Raw genomic sequence first — 26,306 nt, 5'->3', positions numbered from 1 at the left:
GCTACAGTGATGAAGTTTGTGGATGACATCACTGTAGCTGGCAGACTTTTGGATGGCGAAGAGGAGTTCCCTCAGATTCTGCCAAAAACTCTACTTACTTATTTATTTACAGTCCGTTACGCCATTGGCATTTAGGGTAGCAATGAAGATCCTCCATCTCTGACAGTGTTCAGGGTTTCCTTCATCATGTCAGTAGCTTCCTCTCGGTTTTCACTGCTGTCAGTCAAGCAAGTCCGGGGTGGAGACTCAGGAATACCGTCACACTCAGATGTAGAAGGATTCCTCACTGTAGTTTCCGTAACAATTTTGTTTGACCAGTCAGGGTTGTTAGCCCTGAGATGAACCCCCGAACCTGGAGGACCGGTGGATCACTCTTAGTCTGGCCTCTACCCTTTGACCTGTTTGGCATGGCTGACCCTACCAAGAGCCAAAGCATAAAGCCCTGACTCCAGCCACCATAGCTCTCCAGGTCACTGAGGCATGCAAGCCTCCAAATCCAATGAGAAGGTTGTGGTCCTCTTGGAGGCACAAGCTCCACAATAAGGGGACAATTTAGTGTGGCAGTTAACTTACCAACCTGCAGGTTATTTATTACTAACACAGCTGACCATGTGCAGGTTTCGTTGAAATGCTCACTTGATGTTATTTAGACTAACACCTGCTGCTATTAGTTGCCCAACGGCAAGCTGAAATCAGCAGCACAAGTGTCTCTACAGAGAAAAACAGGGAAGTGTATGATTAAGACATTTTGTTCCAGATTCCACTAAAGGGCACCGCCAAGTTCATCCTTTGCAGGTGTCTATTGATGTTGTATAAGATGTTGGAATCAGAATCAGAATCGGGGTTCAGTAATTACTGTCCGTTACGCTGCTGGCGTTTAGAGTGGCCATGAAGGTCCTCCATCTCTGTCTGCCCTTGGCCACCTTCTCTATTGTGCCCAAGTGTGGTTCAGAGTCCCCCTTCTGCCCCTGCGGCACGGTGCCAAGTTGTCTTTGGCCTCCCACGTTTCCTTTGTCCTTCGGGGGTCCAATGAAGAGCAGTCTTGATGGAATTGGCCTCTCTTGTCATCACGTGCCCAGTCCACCTCCAACATTTCCTCCTGATGATTGTGGCCACGTCCTCTTGGTGACACTGAAGGAGTGTGGCGTGGCTGGAGATCTTTCTTGGCCAGGAAGTACGTAGGATCTTCCGGAGGCTCATGGTGTGGAATGACGACAGCTTGGAAAGGTCGCTCTCAGTGTTGTCAGCATAGCATGCCCACAACTTCACTAACCTGTCAGTCTTTGGAATATGGGAGGAAACTGGAAGAAACCTATGCAGTCAAGGGAGAGCATACAAACTCCCTACCGACAGTGGCAGCAATTGAACCCCAACTGATGGTGCCAGAAATAGCTGTCTCGCTAATGTACCATCTGATGTAATTTGTTCCATGTGAGAGGCATAATTCAATCTTCTCCTGAACGTTACTTCCCAAGAACTTCTTGGACCACAAGTTGCCTGTATTGACCACTTGTCCATTCTCTTGAAGAGAAGGTACTGGCGACCCCTGTTTCCATCCAGGGGGTCAGTGTGGACATGGTGGGGGATTACAAATACCTGGGGATAAACTGGACTGGTCAAAGAACACTGAGGTTGTCTAAAAGAAGGGTCAGAGCCGTCTCTATTTCCTGAGGAGACTGAGGTCCTTTAACATCTGCTGGACGATGCTGAGGATGTTCTATGAGTCTGTGGTGGCCAGTGCTATCATGTTTGCTGTTGTGTGCTGGGGCAGCAGGCTGAGGGTAGCAGACACCAACAGAATCAACAAACTCATTTGTAAGGCCAGTGATGTTGTGGGGATGGAACTGGACTTTCTGACGGTGGTGTCTGAAAAGAGGATGCTGTCCAAGTTGCATGCCATCTAGGTCAGTGTCTCCCATCCACTACATAATGTACTGTGTGGGCACAGGAGTACATTCAGCCAGAGACTCATTCCCCCGAGATGCAACACAGAGCGTCATAGGAAGTCATTCCCGCCTGTGGCCATCAAACTTTACAACTCCTCCCTTGGAGAGTCAGACACCCTGAGCCAATAGGCTGGTCCTGGACTTATTTCCTGGCATAATTTACATATTACTATTTAACTATTTATATTTTTATTACTATTTAATTATTTATGGTGCAACTGTAATGAAAACCAATTTCCCCCGGGATCAATAAAATATGACTACTACTACTACTAAGCATGAAGAACTTCCTCAAAGATTCAGGGAAGGTGGTGTCACAGCTTGATAGGCTTAACATCACTGGCATATGTGATGCAATTTGTTGTTATGCAGCAGCAATACATTGTAATATATAAAAATAAAAACTATAAATTACGGTAAATAAATATCAGGGTCACATGAAGCCATGGGAGCAGGTGGTGGATGGTCGTATGAGCAGCTGGTGCATATCACAAGTCCTGGCTATGTGACCACTGATGCCGGGTAGACAATCTCTGAAGAGTATTGATAATGGCGGGGGGAGGGGGGAATACGGTCACACATCTTGTAAAATGCTGCCCAGAAGAATCAGTGGCAAACCGCTTCTGTGGAAAAATTTGCTAAGAATAACCATGGTCATGAAAAGACTATGATGGTCCACGTCATTAGACACAGCACATAATGATGATGTCATACGACACGACACATAATGATGATGTCATATGACATGACACGTAATGAATGCAATGAATGAAAAGGTTTAGAGGGATATTGACCAAATGGAGGGAAATATGTTAAGCTTATTCTCCCTTCTGCTTCTCTCATCAGGCAGAAAATACAAAAGCATGAAAGCATGTAACACCGGGCTCGAGGATAGAAATGCCCCTCTGGTATGGTGAGATGGACTCTTAACCTCATTATCACCTGATTATTATCCTTATTATTTGATAAGGTACCTTGATACCTTATTATCACCCTGCAGCTTACTGTCTACCTGCACTGCACTTGATCCTCTGCCTTCTCCAGCCTTGTATCCCTTTTACCAATCAACTTTCCAGCTCTTGGCTCCATCCCTCCCCTTCCTGTCTTCTCCTATCATTTCTGATCTCCCCCTCCCCCTCCCACTTTCAAATCTCTTACTATCTCTTCTTTCAGTTAGTCCTGACGAAGGGTCTCGGCCGAAAACGTCAACTGTACCTCTTCCTAGAGATGCTGCCTGGCCTGCTGCTTTCCACCAGCATTTTGTGTGTGTTGCCTGCACTTTCTCTGTAATGTTAACACTTTATCGTGCATTCTGTTATTGTTTTGACTTGTATGGATGACATATGATGGGAAGTTTGTTGATTAGCAGCAGCAGTACACTGCAGCATACCGAGGCCTCTGTTGGTCAGAGTCGACCATGGAGGTTGCTTTCTAGCTGTCTACATACACAAGCCAGGGCAGTACGATATGGAGAGCAAGCTGTTGCCCATGTAGCAAGCTCCCTCTCTCCACGCATCTGATGAAACCAAGGGAACAGCAGAGACTGAGATAGTTTGGCACCAGGAATTGCCAGTCGGCATTGAACCCGACGTAGCACTGCCTTAGAGAGTTCAGCTCCAGATCTTTCCCTCAGGGCTTACTCCCAAAGCCTTCCCCATGAGTGGGTATAGATGCAAGGCAGCAGAGGTTTGAGATCAGAGTTTTCCTTCTAGGTGAGCTGCCAACCACGGCTGATGAGCCCCATCTGCCCAAAGTGACTGGTTTTAAGGCACCTTTATCCCTTCTGCTCTCAGTAGAAACAGTTCCACCAGACTTAGTAGCCAAGCCACACGAGAAGGCCAGGAGCTGGACATGGTTATCAGAGGCTATTCGGGACGCACGCCATTGGGAGCATTTAATAGTCCATGGGAGCTCATCCCCACTATTACCCCCGGCTATAACAACCTTAAGGAAACTCACTTGTGTTACTTCAAGCAATATTGCAATGATGGCTTGGAAAATAAACATTTTCACTCTAGCTCGAGACATATGACATCTTGATTTGCATTCAGAAGTTGGGGTTGTGAAAGGGTTAACATACGAGGAGTGTTTGTTGGCTCTTGGCCTGTACCCACTGGCGTTTATAAGAATAAAGGCAGATCTCATTGAAACCTATCAAATATTGAAAGGCTTAGACAGATTGGGTGTGGAGAGGATGTCAATCACCCCCCCCCCATCCCTTCCTCCTTCCCATTTCCTGTGGTAAACTCTCCTCTCCTATCAGATTTCTTCTTCCCAGCCCTTGACCTTGCCCACCCACCTGGCCTAACCTATCACATTCTACCAAGCCCCCTTCCCTTCTCCCCATCTTTCCAGACCTGAGGAAGGATCTCGGCCCGAAACATTAACTTTTTATTCATTTCCATAGATGTTGCCTGACCTGCTGAGTTCCTCCAGCATTCTGTGTGTGTTGCTGTGGAGAGGATGTTTCCATTAGTGGGAGAGGACACAGCCTCAGGGCTTCCAGTGACTGACAGGATTATCTAACTGCCTTAATTATTTAGTCACACACCAACTCTCTGTCCCAATCCCTCTTAAACAATGGCTTGGAGTGGAAATTAAACCAAACTGGATGCTGGAAATCTCAAATATATATTTAAGAAGCTGTGAATGCTCAGCGTACCAAGTAGCACCTGTGGAGGATGGAAATAAACTTGTTGATGTTAATTTAGTATACTTTGGGGTGTATGGGAGGGGTGGCACCTCTGGTGGGGGAGCATGTCGCGTCCTTTTCAGGCCATTAGTCCGCTTTTGGTCCCCATCTTGCACTCAGCTCTCACCTGTGGCTCCCCGTAGCTGTTTGCATGCGACAGCGGCCACACCCCGGGCAACGGCTTCGACAAGCCGGCTAAACCAGGTGAGGGTAGCGGACGGGTCTCAAACCCTCGGTGAGATAGGGAGTTGTCTGTCCCAGCATGTGAAGACAGACTCCGGCGGATTGAGCGGACGAGACCAATGAAAGGTCCAATGGTCAAGAAGGCGGTCTCTGCAAGCATTGTGGAACCTGTAGAGCAGGACAAGACACAGAAGACGTCCCGGTCACCCACTGCGCCTAGTCCCGTCTCGACTCTGTCTTGCCACTGGATCCAGATGGGAATTGGGAAGAGACAGCGAGGCCGACACTATGCAACTCTCCCTCACTTAAATCCAAACCACGCGCTGGTCTCAACACCATCATTATGGTGTCGAGGTCCTTATCGACGTTGACAATGGACGAACACAGTATACTTGAAGAGCCAGGGGCTGTAGGGTTGGGAAGAGGTAGCATGGAATGACCTTCAGAAATGCAAACTTCCTGAAGTTTGATCCTTTAATGCCATGATTTAAGTGAGATTCAACATATTTTAATACTGTTACATCTAATGTTCACTCCCAACTCTCTGGCTGACGTCAAGCCGATGGTGAGTAGAGGAGGCGAATCGGGTGATGATGTCAGGCTGGTGATTGACAGAGGAGGCGGGCCCGGAGGCCGGCTGACCGGGCCGACGTCAGGACTGTGATTGGTAAGCGCGGCGGGGCACGGGTTGACGTCAGGCCGGTGATTGACGGAGGAAGCGGGCCCGGTTTGACGTTGGCTGGCCAATGATCAGCGGAGGTGACGGGCCTGGACATGACGTCACGCCGGTGATTGACAGGCTCGGCGGGGCCCGGAGCCCGCGTGTTCTGCGGATAGCGGTGCGGAGTGGATGCAGGCTCTGCTGCGGGGAGTCTGTCGCTGTTACCGGTTCCTCTGCAACCCGAGCCCGTCTGTCTCCGGTTGTCGCTGCCGCCGGCTGCGGAACGGTGAGTGTACCGAATCGAATTGGTGCAAAGACACCGCCGGCCGGTGTGCGGCTGCATCTCGCCGCGTGGTTTGCGGAGCCCGCCGGCCGCGGAACGCAGGCTGCATGGGCACTCCGGATCCCCGGGCAGGCGTGGGGCGGGGGAAGGGGTAATGCAGTGATGGAAGCGGGGAGAGAGGGGCCTGTTTTGGACCAGAACAGGGTCTCTGTAGCACCACCGATCTGTGGGGGCTCCGGAGTCGCTGGGCTGGGAGGGAAAGAAAGCGCCCAGGGAGCTTTTTTTTTGCCTGGTTGGGGCTGCGGTGATTTTATTGGGGGGGGGGAAGCGCATGCATTTTCTTTTCCAGGGCTAAGGAATGGGAATTTAGGCATCTTCTCAGGGGGATGGGGACTCTCAAGCTTTTCCTTTGGTGTGGGGAGGGGAGTGGAAAGTTTCTGGTTATTTTCCCCCCTTGCAGTGGATTGGGAGGAGTGAGGGTCTTGTGCTTCGTTAGGGGGCTGAGGGGAAGGTGATGAGTGTTTGGTATTTGGAAGGTGATGGGGATGAAGTGATGACAGGCCCCACCAGCTGTCCCTGCAGGGAGGGAAAATCCCAGGCTTCCCGTGCCCGTCGTAGGTCCTGCGGTCACTTTGTGCTGTCTAAATGAGATCAATAAAATGTCCAAATGAGAGCTTGGCCACCCTCAGGACACCTTGCATTCCATCTGGGATAACTCCTACCTGATGGCATACATATCGATTTCCCCTGGGGGAAAATATCCCTCCCTCTCCCTTCTTTTGGCTTCTCACCTCTTCTCAGCGGCCTGTCATCTCCCCCCTGGGCCCCCTCCTTCCCTTTCTCCTATGGTCCACTCTCCTCTTCTATCAGATTCCTTCCTCTCCAGGCCTTTACCTTTCCCACCCACCTGGCTTCATCTATTGCCTTCTTGCTATCTTCCTTCCCACCAACTTTTTACTCAGGAGTCCTCCCCCTTCCTTTCCAGCCCTGAAGAAGGATCTCGGTCCAAAACATCGACTATTTATTCATTACCATAGGTGCTGCCTGACCTGCTGAGTGCCTGTAGTGTTTTGTGTTACAAGGGTCCTGGTGTCCTTGAAGAGGTATCACGGAGGGGGTCAGGAAACAGGGTAGCCTTAATTGCAATCGAGCTTCAGGCTACGTGTGTAACTGGATAGAGGTCACTGAAACCGACTGTAGCTGGATTATTGTCCACTGCTAGGAAGGTTGGACTACTGATCAACAGAGTGCAATGTTGAGGTTACAATGGTTGGCTGTGATTTTAATGTATAATGGAGCAGGTTTAAGGTGTAACTCTCACACAATGCAAGTCAGGTAGCATCTATGGAGAGGATTTATTTATTGAAACATAGAAAACCTACAGCGCAATACAGGCCCTTCCACCCACAAAGCTGTGCTGAACATGTCCCTACCTTAGAACTACCTAGGCTTTGCCCATAGCCCTCTATTTTTCTAAGCTCCATGTAGCCATCCAGGAGTCTCTTAAAAGACCCCATCGTTTCCGCCTTCACCACCGCCGGCAGCCCATTCCATGCACTCACCACTCTGTGTTTTAAAAAAAAAACTTACCCCTGACATCTCTGTACCTACTTCCAAGCACCTTAAAACTATGCCTACTCGTGCTTGTTATTTCAGCCCTGGGGAAAAACCTTTGACTATCCACACGATCAATGCCTCTCATTATCTTGTACACCTCTGTCAGGTCACCTCTCATCCTCCGTCGCTCCAAGGAGAAAAGGCCAAGTTCACTCAACCTATTCTCCTAAGGCATGCTTCCCAATCCAGGCAACATTTTTGTTAATCTCCTTTGCACCCTTTCTATGGTTTCCACGTCCTTCCTGTAGTTAGAACATAGAATAGTACAGCACAGTACAGGCCCTTTGGCCCACAATGTTGTGCCAACCCTCAAACCCTGCCTCCCATTTAACCCCCCACCTTAAATTCCTCCTTATACCTGTCCAGTAGTCTCTTAAACTTCACTAGTGTATCTGCCTCCACCACTGACACAGGCAGTGCATTCCATGCACGAACCACTCTCTGACTAACAAACCTTCCTCTGATATCCCCCTTGAACTTCACACCCCTTACCTTAAAGCCATGTCCTCTTGTATTGAGCAGTGGTGCCCTGGGGAAGAGGCGCTGGCTATCCACTCTATCTATTCCTCTTATTGTCTTGTACACCTCTATCATGTCTCCTCTCATCCTCCTGCTCTCCAAAGAGTAAGGCCCTAGCTCCCTTAATCTCTGAGGCAACCAGAATTGAGCACAGTACTCCAAATGGGGTCTGACCAGGGTCCTATATAGAAACATAGAAACATAGAAAATAGGTGCAGGAGTAGGCCATTCGGCCCTTCGAGCCTGCACCGCCATTTATTATGATCATGGCTGATCATCCAACTCAGAACCCAGCCTTCCCTCCATACCCCCTGACCCCTGTAGCCACAAGGGCCATATCTAACTTCCTTTTAAACATAGCTAATGAACTGGCCTCAACAGTTTGCTGTGGCAGAGAATTCCACAGATTCACCACTCTCTGTGTGAAGAAGTTTTTCCTAACCTCGGTCCTAAAAGGCTTCCCCTCTATCCTCAAACTGTGACCCCTCGTTCTAGACCTCCCCAACATCGGGAACAATCTTCCCGCATCTAGCCTGTCCAATCCCTTTAGGATCTTATACGTTTCAATCAGATCCCCCCTCAATCTTCTAAATTCCAACGAGTACAAGCCCAGTTCATCCAGTCTTTCTTCATATGAAAGACCTGCCATCCCAGGAATCAATCTGGTGAACCTTCTTTGTACTCCCTCTATGGCAAAGATGTCTTTCCTCAGATTAGGGGACCAAAACTGCACACAATACTCCAGGTGTGGTCTCACCAAGGCCTTGTACAACTGCAGTAGTACCTCCCTGCTCCTGTACTCGAATCCTCTCGCTATAAATGCCAGCATACCGTTCGCCTTTTTCACCGCCTGCTGTACCTGCATGCCCACTTTCAATGACTGGTGTATAATGACACCCAGGTCTCGTTGCACCTCCCCTTTTCCTAATCGGCCACCATTCAGATAATAATCTGTTTTCCTATTTTTGCCACCAAAGTGGATAACTTCACATTTATCCACATTAAATTGCATCTGCCATGAGTTTGCCCACTCACCCAACCTATCCAAGTCACCCTGCATCCTCTTAGCATCCTCCTCACTGCTAACACTGCCACCCAGCTTCGTGTCATCCGCAAACTTGGAGATGCTGCATTTAATTCCCTCATCCAAGTCATTAATATATATTGTAAACAACTGGGGTCCCAGCACTGAGCCTTGCGGTACCCCACTAGTCACCGCCTGCCATTCTGAAAAGGTCCCGTTTATTCCCACTCTTTGCTTCCTGTCTGCTAACCAATTCTCCACCCACACCAATACCTTACCCCCAATACCGTGTGCTTTAAGTTTGCACACTAATCTCCTATGTGGGACCTTGTCAAAAGCCTTTTGAAAATCCAAATATACCACATCCACTGGTTCTCCCCTATCCACTCTACTAGTTACATCCTCAAAAAGTTGCAACATAGTTGCAATATAGTTGCAACATTACCTCTCAGCTCTTAAACTCAATCCCACGATTGATGAAGGCCAATGCACCATATGCTTTCTTAACCACAGAGTCAACCTGCGTAGCAGCTTTGAGTGTCCTATGGACTCAGACCCCAAAATCCCTCTGATCCTCCACACTGCCAAGAGTCTTGCCATTAATGCTATATTCTACCATCATATTTGACCTACCAAAATGAACCGCCTCACATTTATCTGGGTTGAACTCCATCTGCCACTTCTCAACCCAGTTTTGCATCCTATCAATGTCCCGTTGTAACCTCTGACAGCCCTCCACACTATCCACAGCCACTCCCAACCTTTGTGTCATCAGCAAATTTACTAACCCATCCCTCCACTTCCTCATCCAGGTCATTCATAAAAATCACAAAGAGTAGAGGTCCCAGAACAGATCCCTGAGGCACACCACTGGTCACTGGCCTCCATGCAGAATATGACCTGTCTACAACCACCCTTTGCCTTCTGTGGGCAAGCCAGTTCTGGATCCACAAAACAATATCCCCATGCCTCCTTACTTTCTTAATAAGCCTTGCATGGGGTTCCTTATCAAATGCCTTGCTATAATCCATATACAGTACACTACATTTACAGCTCTGTGTTTAGTCACATCCTCAAAAAATTCAATCAGGCTAGTAAGGCACGACCTGCTTTTCACAAAGCCATGCTGACTATTCCTAATCATATTCTGCCTCTTCAAATGTTCATAAATCCTGCCTCTCAGGATCTTCTCCATCAGCTTACCAACCACTGAAGTAAGACTCACTGGGCTATCCCTACTCCCTTTCTTGAATAAGGGAACAACATCTGCAACACTCCAATCCTCCGGAACCTCTCCTTTGCTCATTGATGATGCAAAGATCATTGCCAGAGGCTCAGCAATCTACTCCCTTGCTTTCCACGGTACCCTGGGGTACATCTCGTCCAGTCCCGGTGACTTACCCAACTTGATGCTTTCCAAAAGGTCCAGCACATCCTCTTCCTTAATATCTACATTCTTTAGCTTTTCAGTCCACTGCAAGTCATCCCTACAGTCGCCAAGATCCTTTTCTGTAGTGAATACTGAAGCAAAGTATTCATTAACTACCTCCGCTGTTTCCTCTGGTTCCATACACACTTTTCCACTGTCACACTTGATTGGTCCTATTCTCTCACGTCTTATCCTTTGGCTCTTTACATACTTGTTGAATACCTTGGGGTTTTCCTTAATCCTGTCTGCCAAGGCCTTCTCATGGCCCCTTCTGGCTCTCCTAATTTCATTCTTAAACTCCTTCCTGCTAGCCTTATAATCTTCTAGATTCCTGTCATTTCCTACTTTTTTTGAACCTTTCGTAAGCTCTTTTCTTGTTGACTAGATTTACAACAGCCTTTGTACACCACGGATCTTGTGCCCTACTATCCTTTCCATGTCTCATTGGAACGTACCTACTCAGAACCCCATGCAAATAGCCCCTGAACATTTGCCACATTGCTTCCGTACAATTCTCTGAGAACATCTGTTTCCAATTTATGCTTCCAAGTTCCTGCCTGATAGCCTCATATTTCCCCTCACCCCAGTTAAACATTTCCCTAACTGGTCTGTTCCTATCCCTCTCCAGTGCTATGGTAAAGGACATAGAATTGTGATCACTATCTCCAAAATGCTCTCCCACTGAGAGACCTGACACCTGACCAGGTTCATTTCCCAATACCAGATCAAGTACAGCCTCTCCTCTTGTAGGATTATTTACATATTGCGTCAAGACACCTTTCTTAACACACCTAATAAACTCTACCCCATCTAAACCCCTCACTCTAGGGAGATGCAAATCAATATTGAGATACAACATGGAACAGGCTCTTCTCCACCCAGCAATCCCCCAATTTAATCCAAGCCAATAATGGAACAAATTACAATGACCAAATAACCTCCCAACCGGTGGGTACGTCTTTGGACGGTCACAGGGAGAAATGTAGAAACTCGTTAGAAGGAGTGGCAGGACTTTTCAGGCTAAGTATCTTATTTTCTGTTCAGAGGAGATTAACCAGGGTGTTGCCTGGATTAGAGAGCACCTTTTCTGATAGGTTGAATGAGCTTGGACTTTTTGGAGTGAAGGAGGATGGGAGGTGATTTGGTAGAAGGGTCTCTACTGTCTGTTATATCACTGGTGTTTAGGGTAGCAGTGAAGGTCCTTCATCTCTGGTGGTGGTCAGGGCTTCCTTCACCGTGTCAGTAGCTTCCTCTCAGTTTTCACTACTGTCAGACATGCAAGTCCCAGGTGGAGACTCAGGAATACCGTCACACTCAGATGTAGAAGGATTCTTCATTGCTGTTTCCGTAACAGTTTTGTTTTACCAGTCAGGGTTGTTAGCCCTGAACTGAACCCCCGAACCTGAAGGACTGATGGACCACTCTTAGTCTGGCCTGTACCCTCATGTTTGGCATGGGTGACCCTACCAAGGGCCAAAGCATAAAGCCCTGAATCCAGACAACATAGCTCTCCGGGTCATTGAGGCATAGATCAAGTGGATAACCAGACTTTTTCCCAGGGTCGAAATGGCTAATGCAAGGGGACATAGTTTTAAGCTATTTTGAGGGAAGTATTGGGGGGGGGGAATGTCAGGTAGGATTTTTACATAGAGAGTGGTGGGTGTATGGAGCACACTGCCAGAGGTGGTGGAAGAGGCAGATACACTCGGGACATTTATGGATAGGCATGTGGATGATAGAAAAATGGAGGGCTACGTAGGAGGAAAGGGCTAGATTGATCTTGGAGTAGGTTAAAAGGTCGGCACAACTTAGTGGGTCAGAGGGCCTGTACTGTGCTTTGTTCCAATATTTGACCCATCAACCCCTCAGAATGGTGACTAATTCAACGAGATAACCTCTTCTAAAGTCCAGAATACAAAGGCCAATCTTAAGCAGTTCCTGCTCCCCAACCCTGTTGACCTGTACAGTCCACGTTGCACCACTCTTGAGATAAGTACATTCCATCGTTAGGTTCAAAGGCCAAAGCGGCGCTGACAGTACCAGCCGCTCACAGCAATCCAACACGATGAGGTGTAGGAGAAGAAATAGGCCAATTCAGCCCATTGAGACTGCTCCATCTTTCAGTCATGGCTGATTTTGTTTTTCAACCCCATTCTCCTTCCTTCACCCCTCTCCCCTTACCACTGAAGAACCTATCAAACTCTGTCTTCAACGCAACCAGCGGCTTGGCCTCTGCAACCCTCAGTGGCAACGAATTCCACAGGTTCACCACCCTCTAGCTGAAGAATTTCTTCCTCCTCCTCCTCCTCCTGCTCGCTCAGTTCCAAAGGGATGTCCCTCTGGTCCGAGGCTGTGCCCTCGGGTGCTGGACTCTCCCATCCTCTTTCCGTGTCCACTGTATCCAGGCCGTTCAGTATCCGGTAGGTTTCGATGAGGTTCCTCCATTATTCATATTTGTTTATCACATGGACATCCAAGCGTGTAATTTTCCTAGACAGCCTACCACACAGGGGTGTGCTGGGGGCAGCCCACAAGTACATCCATCGATCCTATCAAGTACAGGCCTAGAGCCATCAAATGCTCCTCACATGTTAAGCTTTTCATTCCCAGGGTCATTCTTCTGAGACTATCCAAGACCTTCCTTGGATGTAGAGCCAATAATTGCTGTGCTTGTAAAACCAGATCTAGCAGTTAAATAAAATAAACTTTAAAAAACATTACCTAGATGAAACTGAATGCCAGAATCGAAATTTCCTTCATCATGTATTTAAGAGTCAAATTCAAGATTAATTGTGTCTGGGTGACACGTACACAAAATGCTGGAGGAACTCAGCAGGCCAAGTAGCATCTGTGGAGAAAAGTACAGTCAGCGTTTTGGGCCGAGACCCTTCAGTAGGACTGGAGGGAAAAAAGGGGAGTGAGGAGAGAAACTCAAGGACATAGGTGAAACCAGGAGGGGAGGGGGTGGTGAAGAAAGAGCTGGGAGGGAAGTTAGTTGCTGAAAGAGATATAGGGCTGGAGAAGGGGGAGTCCGAGAGAGAAAAGAAGTCTATGGAGGGAAGAAAGGGGGGAGGGAAGGAGTACCAGAGGGTGGTGATGAGCAGGCAAGGAGATAAGGTGAGTGAGGGAAAAGGGGACGAGGAATGGTGGGGGGGGGGGGTTACCATTACTGGAAGTTTGAGAAATCTATGTTCATGCCATCGGGTTGGAGGCTACCCAGACAGAATATAAGATGTTGTTCTTACAACCTGAGTGTGGCCTCATCACGACAGTAGAGGAAGTAGAGGTCCTTTAACATCTGCCAGACGATGCTGAGGATGTTCTACGAGTCTGTGGTGGCCAGTGCTATCATGTTTGCTGTTGTGTGCTGGGGCAGCAGGCTGAGGGTAGCAGACACCAACAGAATCAACAAACTCATTCGTAAGGCCAGTGATGTTGTGGGGATGGAACTGGACTCTCTGACGGTGGTGTCTGAAAAGAGGATGCTGTCCAAGTTACATGCCATCTTGGACAATGTCTCCCATCCACTACATAATGTACTGGGTGGGCACAGGAGTACATTCAGCCAGAGACTCATTCCACCCAGATGCAACACAGAGCGTCATAGGAAGTCATTCCTGCCTGTGGCCATCAAACTTCACAACTCCTCCCTTGGAGGGTCAGACACTCTGAGCCAATAGGCTGGTCCTGGACATTTCATAATTTACTGACATAATTTACATATTACTATTTAACTATTTACAGTTTTATTACTATTATTTATGGTGCAACTGTAAGGAAAACCAATTTCCCCCGGGATCAATAAAGTATGACTGTGACTATGACTATGAAGCCATGGATTGACATGTCGTAATGGGAAGTGGAATTAAAATAGGTGGGTGGCCACTGGGAGATCCTGCTGTGACTGGCTTTTCTTTTGTCAGTGGTTGCCTGCTGTTGACGACTTGCTCTTGTTGTCTTCTTGATTAGATCCAACAGTGCCAATGAAGTACATTTTGGTAACCGGTGGGGTCATCTCTGGGATCGGGAAAGGAATTATTGCAAGCAGCATTGGGACCATCCTGAAATCCTGTGGTCTCCGTGTGACAGCAATCAAGATCGATCCGTACATCAACATCGATGCAGGAACGTTCTCGCCTTACGAGCATGGTGAAGTATTGCTGTCGTGTGATATCCATCTCCAATCTGAATAGTGCGAATGCATTGCTCTATCTCGATCAGTGGTCCCCAACCTCCGGGCCACGGACTAATACATTGCCGCTGCACCACTGCATTCTTCGCGGCAATGTATCGGTCCACGGCCTGGAGGTTGGGGACCACTGCACCAGATCAGATGCAGATTCCATTTATATTAATGTCTGTAAATTTTTTCTGTAAATTGGAAAATACGTAAAATCTGTCTATTGTAGCCATTCAATATTGCAACTTTATAGAAGTTTATAAACTCTTAAAACTTTATAAAACTGTTAGGCCACATTTGGCAGGTTCACCAGGATGCTGCCTGGTTTAGAGGGCATGTGCTATCATGAAAGGCTGGACGATCTTGGGTTGTTTTCTCTGGAGCAGTGGAGACTGAAGTTCGATCTGATAGAGGTTTAATGAGATTATGAGAGGTATAGATAGAGTACACAGCAGGTTTCTTTTTCCCAGAGTTGAAATGTCTAATACCAGAGGGCATACGTTGAATGTGAAAGGGGGTAGGTTCATGGGGAATGTGAGGGATGAGCTTTTTAGTCAGAGTGGTGGGTGCCTGGAATGCACTGCCTGGTCTGGTGGTAGAGGCGAATATATTAGAGGCTTTTAAGAGACGTTTAGATAGGGACATGGATGTGAGGAAGATGGAGGGAATTGGACATTGTGTAGGTAGGAGGGATTGGTATTTGGGTGTTTTTGATTTGCTTTTTTAGCTGGTTCGGCAAACATGCGTCCTCCATCTCTGGTGGTGGTCAGGGCTTCCTTCATCGTGTCAGTAGCTTCCTCCCTGTTCTCACTACTGTCAGTCATGCAAGTCCCGGGTGGAGACTCAGGAATACCCTTACACTCAGATGTATAAGGATTCTTCGTTGATGTTTCTGTAACACTTCTTTGACCAGTCAGGGTTGGTAGCTCTAAGCTGAACCCCTGAACCTGGAGGACCAGTAGACCACTCTACCCTTTGACCTGTTTGGCAGGGGTGATCCTACCGAGGGCCAAAGCATAAAGCCCTGACTCCAGCCACCATAGCTCTCTGGGTCACTGAGGCACGCAAGCCTCCAAACCCTGCCACAAGGTTGTGATCCTGTTGGAGGATTCTTCCTATCGATGCCCTTCATAATCATTCTCCTGCGTTCCAGGGAATAAAGTCTTAACCTATTCAGCTTTTCGCTTAAACTCGGGTTCTCAAGACTTGGCAACATCCTTGTCAATTTTTCAGTGGGAAAGAGCAGACAATATGCTTTTAGTTTCCTGATCGGGTTTGGCAACATAATGGTGCCCAATGGAACCTGATAATAGAGTATAGAATAGAGTAGCACAGAAACAGGCCCTTCAGCCCAGCATGTGTGTACTGAACATGATGCCAGATTAAACTAAATCTCGTCTACCTGTACTTGATCCATATCCTTCCATATTCACGTGTCTGCCTAAAAGCTTCGTGAATGGCAATATCGAATGTTGAAAGGCCTTAATAGAGTGGATGTGGAGAGGATATTTCCTATGGTGGGGGAGTCTTAAGACCAGAGGACATGGCCTCAGATTAGAAGGACAACAGAGATGAGGAGGAATTTCTTTAGCCAGAGAGTGGTGAACCGTTGTCACTGGCGGCCATGGAGGCCAAGTTATTAAGCGTATTTAAGATAGAGGTTGATAGATTCTTGATTAGTCAACCCGTAAGAGAATACAGGGAGAAAACAGGAGATCGGGGCTGAGAAGGGAAATGGATCAGCCATGAAGAAGTAGTGACACAAACTTGATGGGCCAAATAGCCTAATTCTGCTCCTTTATCTTATGGTATTAAACCTGCTTCTGTTCGCACTCCTGCTTGCTTTAAAACTATAAACCCTTTTAAACTTTCTGCTCTCGCTGTAAAAGTTCTCTAGTACTTGGTATTTTAATCCAGAGCAGAAATGGCTAAAAATGAGGTGGCATAATTTTAAAATGATGAGAGGAAAATATAGGAGGGAGGTCAGATTTTTTTTTACACAGAGTGGTGAGTGCATGGAACTTTGTGCTGGGGTAGTGGTGGAGGCAGATATGTTAAGAGCCTTCAGTGAACTCTTAGATGATAGGAAAATGGAGGGCTATGTAGGAGGGAAGGGTTAGATTGATTATTTTTTTATTCCTCCCGCACCTCATTTGCGCATGGTTGGCAACTATGCCGTTACTTTAGTGTTTGTATGTTTTGCAAGGCTGAGTTGCTAGCATGACGCTCAACCCAGCACAGGTGGAACTCATGCAAGGAGCCAGCTGGATTCGAACCCGGGACCTCTAACCCCAAAGACCACGTGCGGATGCCACTATACTACTTAGAGTAGGTTAAAAGGTTGGCACAACATTTTGGGCCAAAGGGCCTGAACTGTACTATAATGTTCTAACACAAGGATACTGCTTTCTTTGAACTTTCTTGAGATGGTTGCATTTGATTTTACTTACACTGGTGACCAAGACCCCTTCCCTTTTAGGATGCAAAGCTTGTGTTATTCAGGGTGTCTCTGCACCATGCTCAAGATTGGGACATCTCTTTAAACCCAAGTTATTCTGGTTGTGCAGGTGAAGTGTTCGTGTTGGACGATGGTGGCGAGGTGGATCTGGACCTGGGGAATTATGAGCGGTTTCTGGACATCCGCTTAACACGGGACAACAACATCACCACAGGCAAGATCTACCAGTGGGTTATCAACAAGGAGAGGAAAGGGGACTACCTGGGCAAGACTGTGCAAGGTAAGGAGGGTGGGGTCTCACAATTGATTCAAATCACAGAAAGGACATGGTACAGGAGGCCTTTCAGCCCATCGTTTCTAGCCTGGAGATAAAGATGCTCCTCAGCCGAGCACTATTCACTGGGTGTATTTAAGGCAGAGACTGATAGGACATTGTGTCAAAGGTTACAGGGAGACGGCCTGGAACTGGGGTTGAGAAGGAGAAAAAAAAAGGATCAGCCATGATTGAATGGCAGAGCAGACTCGACGGGCCAGATGGTCTTGTGTCATGGCTCTTGAGGTGCACCAGATACATTTGAAATGTAAGGAGTTTTTGAGGGTTAGGCAAAGTTGTTCTCCGATCTTCGCAACTTATTTGTCACTATATGAGGAGACGTTATCAGTGCGCTGTTGATTGTGGTGTGTCCTCTGAATGCTTGGCCTTTATAGACTTTTCAATCAGCTGATTGGTCGTCATTTTGGGAACTCAATTGTGATGTTGGGAGGAAATTCCGGCGCTGATAGGTTGCGTGGCGAACTTCATGCGCGGTGTTCTGACATTCTGCCCGCATTGGCTCATAAATAGGATCAAGGTCTACGTGATTGGTTATAGAGTTGTTTGCGGAAAACCACGCTTCCAGGAATTTTCTTGCATGCCGCGTGTTTGTTTGTGCCATAACTTTCACTGATGCCCAGTGGAATTTGTGCCCCTCTCGATCTTCATGGGTAGAGACTAGGGAGAGTTGGCCACGCCACTTCATGGCCAGTTGATGATTCATGGATCCTTGTGGGTAGTTTTCTCCTAGTTTTGTCTACATAATATTTGCTGCCGTCCCTACATTGGATTCTGTAGTTTCTGATTGGACTCCTACCATCCTTCAAGCAAAGATTATTTATTTAAATCTCCTAACACTTCTCTTAAAAATCTTCCCTCTGATGATAGACAGCTATGTTAAGAGCTATTTCCATAAGACTGTAAGATATAGGAGCAGAATTGGACCATTTGGCCCATCGAGTCTGCTCTGCCATTTCATCATGGCTGATTCATTTTCCCTCTCAGCCCCAATCTCCTGCCTTCTCCCCGTAACCTTTCATGACCTGACTAATCAAGAATCTATCAACCTCTGCTTTAAATATGCCCAATGACTTGGCCTCCCCAGCTGCCTGTGGCAACAAATTCCGCAGATTCACTACTATTTAATCTGTTCAAGTTCGTCAGAAATCAGATTCAAATTCAATTATCTATCACATATATCAAAATATACAGTGAAATACATTGCTTGTGTTAACCACCAACAAAAGTAAAGAATGCTTCTCTTCAGGACAAACCCAACCTGTCCCATCTTTTCTTGTGGCTAAGATTTTCCTGCCCTGGCAACCTGCCAGTTAATATTTTTTTATGGTGTAATTGACACTCTAATGTGATGACAAGAATGAGAGGCAGCACTGAAGCTTGGTCTGATGAGTGCTGTGTACAGTTTTAGACTCACCTTCCTATTCTTGTGTTCATTGATGCTTACCTCCCATGTGTTGTCTGTTTGCTTGCCTCGTTGCTTTTCGTTAGTTAGATTACATTTTCTGATTTTTCTCTTCAGATGACTGAACTCTCTCTCCCTGTAGTCTAAAGTTCAAAGTAAATTTTATTATCAAAGTACATGTGTGTCACCATATACAATCTTGACGTTCAGTTTCTTACAGGCACACTCAATAAATCCACAAAAGAATAATAACCATAACAGAATCAATGAAAGACTGCACTGACGAGGATTTTCAACCTGTGTACAAAAGGCAACAAACTGCAAATAGAAAAAGAAAGAGATAATAAATAAGCAATTAATATTGAGAACATGAGATGAAGAGTCTTTGAAAGAAAGTTGTGGGAACATTTTAAGGATGGGGCAGTTGAAGTTGAGTGAAGTTATCCCCTCTGATTCAAGAGCCTGATGGTTGAGAGATAGTAACTGGTGGTGTGAGTCCTGGGGCTCCTGTACCTCCTTCCTGTCAGAGCAGTGAGAAGAGAGCATGCCTTGGGTGGTGGTGCTCCCTGATGGTGGATGCTGCTTTCTTGCGACAGCGCTTTGTGTAGCTGTGCTGAGGAATAAAGCTTTCCTCATCACTGTTGACCAGACAGCCTGTTTTACCCTCTGCGTGTCTCTTCCTCCTGCCCCCTCCCCTACATTTGGGTCTAAATCACCAAATCCTGCCTTTCTGTAGGATTTGTGTAGTCAAGAATACTTTGGATCTGGAAGCTGGTCACCATCCATCGGCCTGCCATTCCTTCCCATTTCTCTGTCAGCCTCTCTGGCCTTGACTCTTTCTCCCCCACCCCAATCCAATTCTAACTGATGGTACAATCCACTCATCCCATCATTGCTAATGTTACTACTGGTTAATTATTGTCACATAAACTCGATAACAGGCCCTTCCAGCCCAATAAGCCAGTGCTGCCTAATTACGCCATGTGACCAATTATCAACACATATGTTTTTGGAATGTGAGGGGAACCCTGTGGGAGAGTGGACAAACTCCTTACAGCAGAGGGAATGAACCTGGTTCACTGGTGCTGTCATAGCTTTATACTAACCCGCTTCAGCGGACTGGGTGGATGAGATCTACAGAGAGATCCAACAGCTCGGAAGGCAGTTCTGCAACGCTCCGTAGAGAACCAAGGCCACAGCAAGGCACAGAAGATGTCATGGTCATCCATTGCAACCAAGGACGAACCCAATTTGTGAAGCTTGTTTGTAACACTGGACCGGAACTTCCGAGGTCAAGAGAGTGGAACTGCCCCTGTGCACTTTATAAACTCTCCCGCACAGATTTCCTGTCATTGTCGGACACGATGGACAAACCACCAGGGAGCCACTACACACCAATGCTGCCCCAAAATTCTGTTACTTTGTGCAATCCCATATCATACAGTACTGTGCAAAAGTTTTAGATATGTAAACCTCAGGGGCAGTGTGGGACATGTGGCAAAGAAGGAGTGCCAGGTGATGGGTTGGTGCGCGTGCAAACACACCCAGCTCTGAGACACCAAGCAAAGTCACTTGATTCAAAACAATTGGTTTGTTGATCGTTACAGATTGCCTCTCTGGTGCTTCCCTCTCCCTTCCCCTTTTCCCAACCATGATTCCCCTCTTCCTGCCCCCTTCCCACTCTCAGTCCACAATAGAGACCCATATCAGAATCAGGTTTATCATCACTCTCACAAGTCATGAAATTTGCTCTTTTTTTTGGCAGCAGCAGTCCAGTGCAATACATGAAATTACTACAGAACTCTGCAAAAGTCTTGGGCACCCTAGCTGTGTGTGTGTGTGTGTGTGAGAGAGAGAGAGACACACACACACACACACACACACACACGCGCGCACTTTGCACAATACTGTAATGTCTGTTGGTCTAAGGTTTACTCCCCAGCTATTTTCCAGCAGCTGCTAATTTTCTACTAAAGTTATCTTTCTGCCTTTTAGGACTTCATCCAGCTGGTAGCCCTTTGTCAGGGGAAGTGGTGACCATCTGGAAGCAAATGTGTGACTGATGTTAACCTTTGTCTCGTTTGCAGTGGTCCCGCATATCACGGACGCCATTCAGGAGTGGGTGTTGCGGCAGGCTCGCATTCCAGTGGACAGTGACGGAGTGGAACCTGAAGTGTGCGTTATTGAGGTGAGGAAGTGGGGCCTTGTGTGGTGTTTACCTGGCTTTGTGTCACCTCACAGAAGTCCGGTTATTTAATTCAAGTTTTGTCATGGCAGTGGGAGAGCAGCCCAGCGTCAGGTTTCTGCAAGTTCAGTGAGCCATTTGAGGTGGCCAGAGTGAGCATTTTATTAGGACGTCCTTTCTTGAGCAATAAAGACCTACCTGTTGCCCGTTACACCGCTGGAGGTGTTCAGGGCTCCCTTCAGCGTGTCAGTAGCTTCCTCCTGGTTTTCGCTACTGTCAGTCATGCAAGTCCCAGGTGGAGACTCAGGAATACCGTCGCACTGGGATGTAGAAGGATTCTTCATTGCTGTTTCCGTAACAATTTTGTTTTTACCAGTCAGGGTTGTTAGCCCCGAGCTGAACCCCTGAACATGGAGGACAGGTGGACCACTCGAAGCTTGCCCTCTACCCTTTGACATATCTGGCGTGGGTAGCCCCACCAAGAGCCAAAGCATAAAGCCCCGACTCCAGTCAACGTAGCTGTCTGGGTCATTGAGGCACACGAGCCTCCAAACCCTACGGTGAGGTCGTAGTCCTCTTGGAGCAGAGAGATGAATACAGGGCAGGAGTAGTATTTTCTGTGCCTACCTTAGTAGTTCTTCACTCAAGTCGCGGTCAAACCTCAGTTTTAAGACCCGAGACGTAGGTGTAGGGTTAGGCCATTAGGCTCATCGAGTCTGCCACAATCTGGGGATGTGCCGGGGTAGCCACAGACGCCACCGTGATTCCGGCGCCTACGTAGCATGCTCACAGATGGCTAACCTGTACGTTTTTGGAATGTGGGAAGAAACCAGAGCACCTGGAAGAAACCCGCGTGATCACAGGGAGAACGTGCAAACTCCTTAAAAACAGCAGCAAGAATTAAACCCCGATCACTGGCACTGTATAAAGTGTTATGCTAGCCCCTACACTACTGTTGTGCACACAACATTCCCATCTAAGCTAGTCCTGTTTGCCTGGTTTTGGCCCATATGCCTTAACCTTTCTCATTCCTGTACTTGTCCAGGTGCCTCTTAAGTGTTGTTAATGTACCTGCCTCTGGCAGCGTGGTCAACATGGATGTGGCATGGTAGCATAGTGGTTACCACAACACTTTACAGTACAGTTGCCCTGGGTTCAGTTCCCGCTGTCGCCTGTAAGGAGTTTGTACGTTCTCCCCGTGACAGTGTCAGTTTCCTCCGGGTGCTCCGGTTTCCTCCGGGTGCTCCGGTTTCCTCCCACCGTCCAGAGACCTACTGGTTGGTAGGTTAATTGGTCATTGTAAATTGTCACGTGATTACTTCAGGTTTATTATCACAGGCATGTGTCGTGAAATTAGTGAACTTAACAGCAGTGATACAATGCGATAGGTCAGTGATTCCCAATGGAGGGGGTTACGTGTCTCAAGGGGGCATTTGGGGAAATAGAATTCATGGGGGCCAGGCGTTCGAGATTCGTAGCTTAACTTGAGGCACAGGATCTGACCGATTGTGTCAACTCGTTGCTGTCATCAACATCCAATAGTCATTCTCAGTTTTTGTTAATTTGTTTTAAATTTAACCGCATTAATATTGGGTAAATACAGCCTGATCTGAGTCTGAAGGCAGTGAAGCCTTGAATTCTAATCCCGCTAAGAAATAGAAACGACGGAAAGTGTGTCAATGTAATGTAACGTACCTGGAGTATGGTTTTATTCCGTTCCCGTCAGATCAGCGACATCCCGTGTGTCTTATTTGTAATACAGTATTGTATGACGAAGCCATGAAACCATCAAGATTGCAGGAACACTTCCATAGAAGGCACTCTGAAAAGGCTACTTATGGCATTATTCAGTTCCAGAAGATGAAAGAAGCATTTGAAAAGCGTTGCACACTCAAATCATTTGCCAAGAAGCTAAAAATGACTTTGATAGTAGTCTCATTGCTTATAACATTTCCAAAATGATAGCAAAGTGTGGAAAATCTCATACAATAGGTGAAAGATTAACAATGCCTGCTGTATCAGAAGTGCTCACCACTGTTCTTAAAATGGATACCAGTATTTTAAAATCAATTCCTCTGAGTAATAACTCTGCAGCTCATCGTATTGACAAAATGAGTGAAGACAACTATGCTCAGAGCTGCGAAAAACAGAATTTGGGTTACATTTGGGTGAGTCAGCTACGAGACAACAAAGCATTACTAATGGCATATGTATGGTTTATTGAAAAAGGAAATGTTTATGAAGAGATCTTCTTGTAAAAGGTTAAGAACAGATATCAACAGAGAATCAATCTATGACAAGCTCAAAATGTATATTGAGGATAAAAGTATTCTGATTAGGAATATAATTTCTTGTGCAACAGATGGAGCATCATATAATAACAGGTCACCATGCTGGTTTAGTGGCACTTATGAAAAAAGAAATTCCAAGTCTGTTTGCAATCCATTGTGTAGTTCGTCGTCAACATTCTGCAGCCAAAAACTTCAGCGAGCTACTTTTTTTCAAGCATGACTCTCGTAATATCTGCTATCAACAAAATTAAAGCTCATCTACTAAATACCAGAAATTTTTGCCAGTTATGCCAAGATAATGATGAGTTTGAACACTTGCTTTTTCATACTGAAGTGCATTGACTGTCAAAGGCTGCTGCTTAAAATGTTTCCTTGATCTTTTTGACACTGTGGTTGAATTTTTGCTCGAAGTCAGTAAGAGCTTGGGAAATAAGATTGAACTTCTAAGTGGAGATGTGGCATACCTAGCCGATCTGTAGGACAAAATGAGCATTCTAAATATGAAACAGCAGGGTAAGAATTTCAGTTTAATCCAGGCAAAAAAAAATGCAGTGTCCACTTTAATTGGAAAATTGGAAATGTAAAATCAAAACTTCGGGAGAAGAGTGTTCTGAGAGTTTCCCCACATGGAAAGTATGGCACTCTTTCACAGACCGTGATTTGCAAGAGTACTGCTTACACCTGCAGTTACTGAAGAGGGATTTTCAGAATCAATTCAAAGATTTGAACGATCTGGAAATTCCAGACTGGGTAATTAACCCATTTCTTTGCAAGATGGAAGAACAGGAAGAGAGCTTGCAACAAGAAATTATGGAAAATCAGAATGATGGAGCAAAAATGTTGGCTTTTGAGGTATGTGGCTGCACTGTCGTACGAAGTCTCATGGTATGAAGAGCCAAATTGCTCTTCATTGCATTTCCATCCTTCTACCTTGTTGAAAGAGGTTTCAGTGCAGTGAACTACATTCTCACAAAAAACAGAAACCGCTTGGACATTGTTAAGTGTGGGGACATTTGGCCTTTGCTATCACAACTTGAACCAGATATTTCAACTCTTGCTAAAAAAGCTCAAGGATCACATTGATATCAAAGCTGCTGTACAGCGCACAGGTACTGAGTAAGCAAGGTTAAGAGACAAATTTTAAAGCAAAATCACTTTTCTCATGTTAGCATATTGTAGACATGTTTTTGCATTATGGGGCATTGGGCTAAAAAAGGTTGGGAAGCACTGCGATAGATAATAATACAGAAATTAATTACTATAGATACAATTTTAAAAGTGCAAAAACAAATAATATATTTTAAAAAGTGAGGTAGTGTTCATGGGTTCAATATCCATTTTGGGTATTGGTTGGCAGAGGGGAAAACGCTGTTCATGAATCACTGAGTATGTGCCTTCAGGCTTCTGTACCTCCTCCTGGATGGCAACAATGAGAAGAGGGCATGTCCTGGATGATTTGGGTGGGGGGGGGGTGGTCCTTAATAATGGATGCTGCCTCTCTGAGACACCACTCCTTGACGATGTCTTGGATACTACGGAGGCTCGTACCCAAGATGGAGCTGACTGATTTTACAACTTTCTGGAGCTGTTTTCAGTCCTGTGCAGTAGCCTTCACCCCTCACCATCAGACAGTGACACAGTCTGTCAGAATACTCTCCATGGTACATCTGTAGAGGTTTTTGAGTATTTTAGGTGACAGACCAAATCTCTTCAAATTCCTAATGAAATATAGCTGTCTTGTCTTCTTTATAGCTGCATTGATATGTTGGGACCAGGTTAGATCCTCAGAGATCTTGACACCCAGGAGCTTGAAATTGCTCATTGTCTCCACTTCTGAACCCTCTGAGGATAGGTTCTTGATCCCTTGCTTTACCTTTTACGAAGTCCACGATCAGCTCTTTCGTCTTACTGACACTGAGTGCAAGGTTGTTGCTCTGACACCACTCAACTAGCTGGTATATCTCGCTCCTGTACGTCCTCTCATCTCTGTCTGAGATTCTACCAACAATGGTTGTATCATCAACAAATTTATAGACAGTATTTGAGCTATACCTAGCCACACAATCATGAGTATAGAGAGAGTAGAGCAGTGGACTAAGTACACAGCCCTGAGGTGCACCAATGTTGATCATCAGCGAGGAGGAGATATTATCACCAATCCACGCAGATTGTGATCTTCCGGTTAGGAAGTCAAGGATCCAATTACAGAGGGAGGTACATTGGCCTGGTCTGTAGCCTATTGATCAGGACTGTGGGAATAATGGTGTTAAACACTGAGTTATAGTCAACGAACAGCATCCTGATACAGGTATTTATATTGTCCAGGTGATCTAAGGTAGTGTGAAGAGCCATTGAGATTGCGTCTGCCGTAGACCTATGTGGCAATAGGCACAGTCTGACCTCTACTCTTTGAGCTGTTTGGCATTGGTGACCCTACCAAGAGCCAAAGCACAAGGCTCTGACTAGCCAGCATAGCTCTCTGAGTCATTGAGGCACACAAGCCTCCAAACCCTACGATAAGGTTGTGGTCCTGATTAGGCCAAGATTAAATCGGGCAACTGCTGGGGGCATGGCTTGAAAGGCCAGAAGGGCCTCTTCCATGCTGTGATCTCAATAAATACAGTCTATCCTCTGGGTGAAAGTGCTTCCCCTCCCAGTTCCTCTTAAATCTCCTGTCACCACAGCTCTGGGGAACACCAGCAGTCCCACTGAGTGAAATAGATTTCAGTTAGCAGTGTTCAGATTAAACATGAGATTTGCACATTCTTGCAGTCCTTATTGTTGGTATGGTAGCAGTTATTTGTATTCAAGTTGCCCTTGTAGTGAGTACTTGTTAGAGCATTGCAAGGGTATTTAAGTGTCAGCTACACTGTAGTAGAAGAAGAGGAATAGCCCTTAACTCGGCACTGGAGTTATCGGGGCACCGTCTTTAGACGGTGTTTCTGTAGCAAGCTATTCTTGTTTTACAAGGCAGAGTTGCTAGCTTGACGCTCAACCCAACTTGGATTCGAACTCGGGAACCTTCGCTCCAGAGTCTGGCGTTGATATTACTGCGCCACCAAGCGGGAACACTGCAGAAGGCCTGGAATTATTAAGATCATC

At 46.4% G+C, this 26,306-nt stretch overlaps 1 protein-coding gene across 2 annotated transcripts in view; it reads left to right on the top strand.

Annotated features, from left to right (window-relative positions):
• The first annotated feature begins 5,614 nt into the window (after nt 1–5,614).
• LOC134339160 (CTP synthase 1-like) overlaps nt 5,615–26,306 on the top strand; it is a 58,540-nt gene continuing 37,848 nt past the window's right edge. For both annotated transcript variants that reach the window (XM_063035534.1, XM_063035533.1), the window contains exons 1-4: nt 5,615–5,768; nt 14,324–14,503; nt 17,102–17,272; nt 20,816–20,916. In XM_063035534.1, coding sequence (XP_062891604.1) covers nt 5,672–5,768; nt 14,324–14,503; nt 17,102–17,272; nt 20,816–20,916 — 549 coding nt within the window. In that variant the 5' untranslated portion in view covers nt 5,615–5,671. The remainder of the gene's footprint in view (nt 5,769–14,323; nt 14,504–17,101; nt 17,273–20,815; nt 20,917–26,306) is intronic.

This window comes from Mobula hypostoma, chromosome 28 (genome assembly GCF_963921235.1).
Source record: "Mobula hypostoma chromosome 28, sMobHyp1.1, whole genome shotgun sequence".
Taxonomy (NCBI): Eukaryota; Metazoa; Chordata; class Chondrichthyes; order Myliobatiformes; family Myliobatidae; genus Mobula; species Mobula hypostoma.
Note: the sequence above shows the minus strand (reverse complement) of the source record. Positions and strands in the feature narration are given on the sequence as shown.